At 36.8% G+C, this 9,857-nt stretch overlaps 2 protein-coding genes across 2 annotated transcripts; both read left to right on the forward strand.

Annotated features, from left to right (window-relative positions):
* Positions 1-468: 468 nt before the first annotated feature.
* Positions 469-1,997, forward strand: LOC113733766 (transcriptional regulator SUPERMAN). Its single transcript, XM_027259945.2, has one exon. The coding sequence runs from the start codon at positions 959-961 to the stop codon at positions 1,655-1,657; it is 699 nt and encodes a 232-aa protein (XP_027115746.2). The 5' UTR covers positions 469-958; the 3' UTR covers positions 1,658-1,997.
* Positions 1,998-8,114: 6,117 nt separating this feature from the next.
* Positions 8,115-8,681, forward strand: LOC113735380 (uncharacterized). The gene has a single exon (XM_027262391.2). The coding sequence runs from the start codon at positions 8,115-8,117 to the stop codon at positions 8,679-8,681; it is 567 nt and encodes a 188-aa protein (XP_027118192.2).
* Positions 8,682-9,857: the final 1,176 nt, after the last annotated feature.

The following is a 9,857-nucleotide window of genomic DNA, read 5'->3' on the forward strand; positions in this document are numbered from 1 at the left end:
TCAGCGTAATGATGACAAATTAATTGCTGTTGAAATATTATTATCTCTTCAACAGAAAATTTTAAATTATTTCTCGATCAAGATACTAATCATCCTCTTGAATTTAAATTCGAGAGAGCTTTATTGCTAAAATAACGTATGTCTATGTTCATTTCGGCAACATGTGTGAGTTTTCATCTATGGATTATTTTGTTCTCCCATTCAAGTCAGAGGAAGAAGGCTTTATATCTCGTAATAAGATATCTAATGCTGAAATATAGAAGAAATGTAGTGAGTATTAGATTATTGGACATGTGAAGCAAGAAGCAAAAAGGGTTAATACGAAACTTCTCAAATAGAACTAAACTTAAAAACGCAGAATTTAAAGGAATTTCCCACTTAATTAGTACCTTATAAAATCAGAAAATTACCTAACATACAAGTCTGCAAATAGAGGAAAAAAGGAACACCTCATCTTGAGAGAGAGAGAGAGAACAATTGGAAGTGTGATGATATATGACACGAATTCAAAAGAGAAGTGAGGATCATCCATAGGGGTCGTTTCCCAGAATTAGCAAAAAGGCATAATCTGGCAGGACGAGGTTCTATTATTAGTAAGTAATGACCAAACTTAGCCAACTGTTGGTGTTAATGCATCCCAAATTCCAATGGGATTTTCAGCTTCTTCTTGGCTGAGAATTTGAGGGCTCTGCCAGCAACCTCACATTACTTCTCCCCCTTTTCATTCATCACTCTCTCTTCCTCTCACTTACACACAAAATACACACATATACCCCTATACCTACCTCTTTCCTCCCCTCCACTCATCCCAACAAAAAAAAAAAGAGAGAAAGAAAGAAAAAAGGGAGGAAATTCTTTGTGTTCTTTGATACAATTTATATATAGTAACTGCCGCAGTTTGTACTCAACCCAGAGAACTTATTAGGTCTGACTAAGTCACTGAAGTGGAAAGCAGAGAATGGAGAGAAACAGTGCTCGGGGAAATAGTGGTGGAAGAAGCATGAAAGAGATGAACAACAACAATAGCCACAAGAAGAACGCAGGATGCTATAAGGTTAAGAATCCTCCATGGGATTTTCTCAATGATTGCAATGGCACTGAAGAAGCAGATTTACTTGGTTTATTTTCGTGGCCTCCAAGATCTTACTCATGTAGCTTTTGCAAAAGGGAGTTCAGATCCGCTCAAGCTTTAGGAGGTCACATGAATGTTCATAGGAGGGATAGAGCTAGATTGAGACAATCTCCACCAAGGGATGGTCAGTATTCCCTCCTAAATCTCAACCTTGAACCAAACCCTAACTTCAGTACTTTCAATACTAACCCTAGTCCTTCAGCAAGATGTCCTTTGATGCCTTCCACGTTTCCTTCTCCAATTCCTCCCCCAGTTTCCACTATTTCCACAACTCCACCAGCAACTGTCACTGGAATGAGAATATGGGGTGATAAAGATGGCGGTGGTGTTCATCAACTGAGCCATTCATATCCTAAAGATCAAGACTTAATGAAGAGTAAAGCTACAAAAAGACTTCTTGAGCTGCATGAGAAAGAAGGTTCACTTTTGAAGAGGGGAGATATTGTTAAGCTGGAATTGGAAATTGGCTTAGTTGGTGAAGCAAAGCAGGATTTGGATTTGGAACTTCGACTGGGATACACTTGAGAGCAGTCCTAAAGAATCTCATGGTCTTATTTTAGCCTCCAACATTTTTCAACTTTTCTGGGGGAATATAAGGGAAAGTAAGAAAGTGTAGTGCTTTATATTATGGCATTGCAGTATTTAAGTCAGGGATAAATTAGAGTGTAGGAGTACTAGAGATCAGGGAGATGATTCCATGAAGAAGTACCTTTTCAGATTTCTAAACTTTTAACTAGCTTATATGTTGTGTTATTGCGGAAGGCCATGCAAATTTTCAATTTTAAATAGATATGGTAGCTTAACTTATGTTTCCAATTTTATGATCACATTTATGCAAATGAGCCAAAGCTTGAAGCCTTGAACATTTCTCGTTCTCACGAGTTCATGCCTAGTATGATATATAGGTAAAATACTTTCTTGAAATTCAAACTCTATTTCCGGTTTTCTGTTCTATGACTCTCTTTGATACTTTGTCCCATCTATGGTTTCTTCCATTTCCTTCTTCACTTTTGGACGTTTTTGAACTCTGCTTGTTTTTTAATAGGCAGCGAAATTTTGCTAGAATTATGTTGAAGGATATCAAGCAAAACACAACAAGAAAGGGAAGTCAATTAGGATAAGGGAAACAGTTAATTTGGGATTCCAGTATTGTTTTGGAATCATAGTCAAGAAGATGATGTCAACAAATAAAATTGGACTAGTGACACAGGAACCATCTGCCATTCAAAATCAGATGCTATTGGTCAGCTTAAGCATCCAACAGTAGGCGATTGTAGAAGAAGTACCAGACGCAAAGCAATCGATCAATCTCCCACTTAGCTAGCCTGTGTAGGTCTTGTGTTTATGGATGAGATGCCCGCATGTAACCTCTATCCCATGTTTCCAACTCGCTTTGATTAAAAATATCAAGCAAACGTCTCTTTTTCGAATTGAATATCTTCCAGGACAACAATAACATCAAGGAAGGAAGTGATAACACATATAATTATATATTAGTTCTTCTTCGAGACCTTTTCCTTTTCAAACCTTAAGAATTAATAATCGACCTGAAGAAAAAATGAATTAGTTATGTATTAAAGATTTAGAGGGCTCGCAACAAAAGAAATTTCCTGTGATTGTTTTCGAGCGTTTGTTGCAGTGCCAATCGTTGGGTTCCATCAAAGAGATGGCCAAGATTGGGATATGTGGTGGCCGAAGTAACAAGTGTGAAATTTTTTTTTTAAGAGTGGTTGGCAATTACAATGCAACTTGCCCGGATCGGAGGTGTTAGTAAATGTCGCCTAGGACCCTTAAAAGTTTCTAAATAGTCATTAAAACCCTTTTGAAACTTAATTAATCTTGTCATAAACCAAACTTTATATGACTACCCTTTAGTATTCTAGCGAGAGAAGATAGAAATTGAACCCTCTGAACCCTTGTTTAACTTTCTTCATGTGTCGGCTAATTGGATTAAGCTGGCGCCAACTAATTAAAAATGAAGTGGCTAACAATAATGAAACATATTTCAAAGTGCTACACAAATTAATTAATTTTCAGATATATATCAGCTGGCTGGGGGATCATTAATTAATTAATACAAAACACCACACTTAATAAGGGGCATAGTTGTAAGTCACCAATCAGCCAAATCCAAACTGTGGAAGCACATATCAAATACAGTAGCAGTATTTACTTTTCAATTACCTCAAGAAACATCGACAAAAGCACTCTCTCCATCATTCAAATCTATTGTCTGCTTGTGTGATCAGTACAAACATTTATACCCCAATGGTGGTGGTGCTGGTGGCCATGTCAATGATTTAGGGTGGTGTTATTTTTTATGGGTCATTCGATGCTTTTCCCAAAATCTGATAGTTTGCATGTTCCCGACAATCTCTGGGTGTCAAGGGTCATGATGACTTTTCCTTAAACAGAATAAGATGTTTTGGTCAGTTTCAAGCATAACAGAGAACTGAAAGAACCCCATTCTTTCCCAACATAGTATTCTGGACATTTGCATACTTGCACACATACCCCCACTCCCAACCTCTTCTGTGCTCAGCAATTTGAATCATCAAAACCATGTAGTTCAACTCTTCACTAGAAAATGCTACCCGGTCAATTTGGTCACAGTTCAAAGCTATACACGTTGTCCTTTCAGTATTTATTGAACCTGCAAATGCATTTCGACTCTGTGACCACCAAGCAAGATCTGTGTCTTCTTTCCTACTCGGGATGCAGTTGCTAGAAAATATTACAAGCACCAAAAAAGATTACTGCAATTCTTATACTAGCTAGCACGGACGATGCATTAAAGGGAATACATTATTTTCTCTAGAAAATTTGAATTTAAAAATGAATAAGATGAAAGTTCTTTCAATCTTGACCACAGCTACCTCTTTTGGCCAATTTGGATCATCTAGAGCACGCATCGTGAGATCTATGATACGGGGTACAATTTAGAACATGCATGTTGTCAATCTTATAAATTAATTAGCAAAATTCTTGTGAGTTTTTAGTAATCTCACTTCCGGCAACACCAATGATGAAATAGAAGGAGTGATGAAAAGCCTAATTTTTTTTTTAACATCCCAATTTTGTTGAACTAATCTTCCTGCACCTGTGCACCCCGCCCCAAGAATATACAAGCGATAGAGAAGTGATTCGAACACACAATCTCGCGACTTAACTAGGCTACCTGAGACCATTCAAGCCAACCAAGGTGCTGGTGAAAAGCCTAATTAAAAAGAAAGAAAATGTACAAGGTACTTGAGAGAGAGATCTGAGGAAGCATGTGATATACGATCATGTACAAGCTCTCTAGCCACTCAGTCAAGTCACGTACGTGATTGAAAGGGTTATCAGAGAGTAGTACATTATAAGGTGAAGAGGCAGCTGTTCCTGAGAGCTCTAACGTCATGTCTTTTATTTTATCATCATGATTCGCACCACCCAGCTCGGAGTTACTTGCAATTAGATCCTCGGACAGAGATTGGCCTAAAAGCAAGGGAAGGTAAAAAGAAAAATAAATGCACTTTCAGTAGTTTTTTTTTTTTTTTTGGAAAGGGAGGCTCAGTTGCTATGTAGAAGAAACATTTTACTGTTCATACCATATAGGAAATAACAAAAATTTACTAGTTTAGAGGGAATTATATTGGAGTTATATATTCTTATAACTTTTCTCCCTTCTAATCTTTAGGTGACCTTCTAATATTAAAGCATATACCCTAGACTTAATAATAAAAGCATCAACAGCAAGAATCAGTACGTAGGGTTCTTCTTCAGCACAGAATTAATGATCGACTACGCATGTAAATGAGAATATGGAAGCTTCAATGACTAAAGTAAAACCAAGAGAACCGAAATTTCATTTGAAGATTGTAGAAAATCATCATAAAGTCATCCGGCGGACATAAAATGTTGATAGGAACAGAAAGGGACAACCAGAGATTAGATGAGTTGAAAAAGTAGTCGTTTACATGAAAGTGAGAAGTTATGGGATAAAGAAACCCATTGGGGCACATCACAATCTAGCTCGCATCATACATACTCTACCCCTCTCTATGCATTGCTTTCAACAACAAAGACGAAGGTGTGAGAGAAACATTTCTTGAAGTTTGATACGTTAACAACACCAAGCTGCATGATGGCTATGGTTGTCCATCCTTCTTGTATTCAAAGTTAAACTCATTTGCGAATATCTTAAAAAAGCAAAATATATATATATATATTTTGTTGAAGGTAATCTAAAACAAAAGGTTAAAAGTGAGAAAAATAAAAGTTTATTTAGCTTTTACCTTCGGAGATCCATAATAAGTCTTGTTGAGAAAACCTATAAGCAGCCCATTATCTTACAAGTACTATATATTGCATCATCCATGTGTAAGAATTCCTAATTTTGCTACAGCAATATACAGATCATCTCTACACTGAACTAGGCAATTTGTCGGAATCATGTCGTAATTTTTTTTAAAAAAAAAAACTCTTTCCTAGAATCTCATTGTCCCAAAAAAATAAAAAATGGTTATATCTAAGAATCCGTTATCTATGGCAGCATAATTGGAAAAACAGGGCATTAGCCAAGGGAGTTCTCTTTTTTTTTTCCCCTTCTTTTCCCTTAAAAGAAGGGTATTAGCCATGGAAAAAAAAAAAAAAAAAGAGAAAAAAGTGGGCCTTGTGGGCCAAGTATAAGGATCAGGCAAATATTTGAGAAGTTCAGCCCATTACAGTTTACTTCCTTTTTTAGTTTTCTGTTTTTGCCTTTTGTATTTCCCCCTCCCTCCCTTCCTCGCTTCTGGGAGTGGCTTCAAACCTTCAACGAAGGATCTTTTGTTTTTCTATCAATATGGTTAGGGTAGAGGCCGGCGGAGGGAAATGAGGGGTAAGAATAATTCTTCTTCTTCTTCTTTTTTTCGTTTCAGCTACGAATTAAAACTGGGATTGATGATTAGGTATTTAGTGACAAGAGAGAGCAAATAGCATTCAAGGTTTGGCAGTTGATTTATAAATAAAAAATTTGCACTTTCAAGTTGACCACGAATCTTAAAATATTAATTTCATTTCAAAATATTTAAAAAGTATATTCCAAAAAAAAAATATCTTCAGAAAGTAAATGGACCAGAGAGTGATTCAAATTGGCTGGTTATTTATAATCTGTGGGTAAAAATTAAGATGACTGGTGGAAACCAGCGGAGGGAAGGATGTACAGTTTTAGTCAAATCTCAACCATATTTTGAACTAATCAAGTCCTGCTAGCCATCAACAGCTGGTTGTGGAAACAGTAGTGTTTTAGAAGAATAGTAGTGATATTACTTATGTAATTGTCATTAATTAGGTGTCACTACCTTACCTTGTCAAGAACCATGACTCTTAATCATCTTGGTTTCTCTCAAAAGCTCCAAATATTCTTGCAAAAAAAGGTGCTTGTCTTATCGCAGTGATTTCATCGTAGGACGTGGTCAAATTAAAGTGGTAGAATCATGGGAAAATGCATAAACGCGTCATTTGGCCGTCTGCTCAAGTCTAAAAGGAATCAGCTCATCAGTTAATCTACTCAAAGAAGAAGACATATGTTAAATCCTACAACTCTTTTTGGTTCATAAAAGAATAAAAGCTGTTCCTAGCTATGTTTTACTTAAGCCAAAAAAAAGGGTATTTGACAACTTTTCTTCAAGATCGATGTTACGTACTCAGAACTTAAAATGCTAGCTTATCATTGGAATATGGTTGGAATTAGCCGGTTTTAGTCAAGTCCCAGTGAGGATATAGTTAAAGCAAGATGGTAACAGTTGTTAAGTGAACTAGTCATGCTGCTTTATCCAAGAACCAGAAAAGGAGTCTTCAATGCAATGCCTTGTCTACATTAGTTGTACTTAACTTTAAACATCTAAAACAAATTAAAGATCAGTAAAAACCTTGAAAAGAATGATCTTTGCCCATTTAGCCTTTTAAAGAGATCTCAATGATATTTTGACATGGCGGGTGGTCTGCAGCTGGTGCTTGTCATGACCGAGAGTACTTACGGATCCTGAGCATGGATTAATGTCTGCATATAGCAACTTATTATCCCGTCCAAAGGGCATTTATAAGCACATGCGAAGGATCAAAAAAGATGCATGATAGCAATAGCGATATAAGTTATTGTGCATAAATGCCTAATGCGTGATGCTTCATGTTCGAATTCTGCAGCAAGTAAATACCTAAAATACAAGAAAGGCAAATACTTGAACTTTCGAAGATACTTCATTTTATTACAAGATCATTCTCATTGGTCTTGACTTGAAAGAAAGAAGATGGTACAAAATCGACCGCCTGGCCCCTCTACTCTTGTTTGTTTAGAGGAGAATATGAATTTCCATAAACAAATGAAAAGAACTCAAAAACTCAAAATAGAGCATCCATCGGATGTTGCAATCTGACTAGCATGCATGTGGTAGATGAATTTACTTGATAGCAGTGCAGTAGCTAGGCAACATACAAATGGAACAATTCTGCATGAGACTTGATCGTCAAGAAATCATTTTAAAAGACCTTTGTTGCATTATTCTCACATTCCTTTAACCAAATTTCACATATCGAACCAATCTTTCTGCTGTGCAAACAAGTTTTTTTTAAGTTGAAATAAAACCAATTTGGTTGTATTTAGCTAGCTGTTTCCAATAAAATATAAGAAGACCTAGTCACTTGTGCGCGTGTTAGCCTGTCAAATGAGTTGATAAATTTCTGAGAAAATTACGTCCCAGAGCCGGCTAAATATAAGAAACCATGGTGCTAAAATTCTAATATGTCAATTTCATTCCGGATACCAGTGATGGGACAAAGCCTAAGCTAGTGTCTTCCCCTTGTCTCCTCTTCATTTCGTTCCCAACCCTACTTCATTCAACCAATAGTTTTCTCTTTAATTATCTAAGAAAGAGTTTCCTCTGTACATATCTCTTATTATTTAAAATCCTCAGCTCAAATTCTTGAAGGGTTATTGAGATCAGCTTTGTGGTTCTTGAAGATGGGATCAGGAAAGCATAGCAGCAATTCTGAAACATCTAGCGAAGAAATCGATCAGCCAGAGAAGCTCATGAATGATGATAACGCTGGAATTGGACGTTCCTATGAGTGCACTTTCTGTAAAAGAGGCTTCACCAACGCACAGGCCTTGGGAGGACATATGAACATACATAGGAAAGATAAAGCCAAGGCCAAGCAGAAGAATCATCAACAGCAAGACCCGAATTCAATAACAAATAAATCCCATGAAGATTACATGAGTACTTCTTCCAAGTATTTTGCACCAAATCCCATCGAGCAACAACAGTGTAGCACGGCTATGGCAGCATATATGAGTTATCAACTCTACTTCCCTTCCTCAAATAATAGTTATCTACATGCTTATCATCAGCATCATGATTTGCCTTCTCCTAGGTCTGAGCATCATCTCAGCATGCATGAGTATCACATGGATCAAACCTTGAGTCGTCAAATCGGCCCCCCTCGCATGGAAGATGGTGATGAGATGAAGATTGCCAGAACTGAAAATGAAGTGGATTTGGAGCTTCGTCTTGGTCACTACCCTTAGCCAACAGAAGCTGGTTTTATTCTTATGAAAGTTTGTTCATATTAGTGAAGTGGAGTAAGCTTTACATAAAACAAGAGTGAGTTCATACAACAGATTCATTTTCTCTCTGCTCAACTTTATTTTGGCATCAGCAGGTTGCCTTGGAGGAGCAATTGCAAGGATGGAAGGATGGATTAGCTTTCCTCTATCCTGCAATTTGCTTAAGGTATTATGAATCAGTAGTATGAGCATCACTTGTTTCAGAAAGAAATAGCTCCTGGTGCTTTTTTTGTGAATGCCAGTTATGTTTGTGATTATTGAAGACTATTGTTCTTCAGTACTGTTTGTTACATATTCACGAGTAATTCATCTCTTTTTTAGCAGTTAATTATTCAACATGGATCTTTCTTTAGTTTGGCATACAAGGATCTATTTGATGTTTTATTTGTTTATACGTCTGAGATTTGTCTTCCATCTCTCAAGGTTCTTTCCTTATGTCACATTGGTGATTTGAAGGAATCATTCTCCCGTTCACTAAGCTTTCTTCACTCTGATAATCAGAGGACAGCTTCTTGAAATATGCATCCAAGGCATTGTTTTGCATCCTTATTCCATCTCTTGTTTCTTGGTTTCCAAAGAGGAGTTGTGTCCTTGAAAAAGTTAATGATCCGGGCTTTTTATACATTTTATTACTATCATTTTTCTTCTTTTTTTAGGACACGCTAATTTCGAAGTTCTAGCAGTATAAACAATAAACTAGTACTTGATCAAAGATCGTGGGAAGCTGAAGTTTCGTGTTTGGGAGACAAAAAACGCACGATGAAACACTTTTCTGTCATCTTTCAATTCTGGCATCATAACAGTACTTTATGCTGTTGTTAGAGATCACAACGGTGGGTAAGTAGACCCTTGCTGTTTTTACATGTACGCTAAAATAGCATCCTGTTTTTGTCAAGATGGAGAACTAAAGCTCCGTTGCAACACTTGGAATCTGTGGTTTGGTTATTGATCGAAGCACTCAAGTCCAAGTGTCCAACCACATTCTTATCCATGACCTAGTTGAGCGATTGTCAGCATCGATGAAATTATGAACAAAATTTTGTTGTTTCTTAGGAGTAATTGTTCGTAAAAGTTGAAATGTAGCAAGGTCTGATATCTACGATCTTACCATGGCAGCTTTGCCTTGTTTCTTGCTAC

This window comes from Coffea arabica, chromosome 3c (genome assembly GCF_036785885.1).
Source record: "Coffea arabica cultivar ET-39 chromosome 3c, Coffea Arabica ET-39 HiFi, whole genome shotgun sequence".
Classification (NCBI taxonomy): Eukaryota; Viridiplantae; Streptophyta; class Magnoliopsida; order Gentianales; family Rubiaceae; genus Coffea; species Coffea arabica.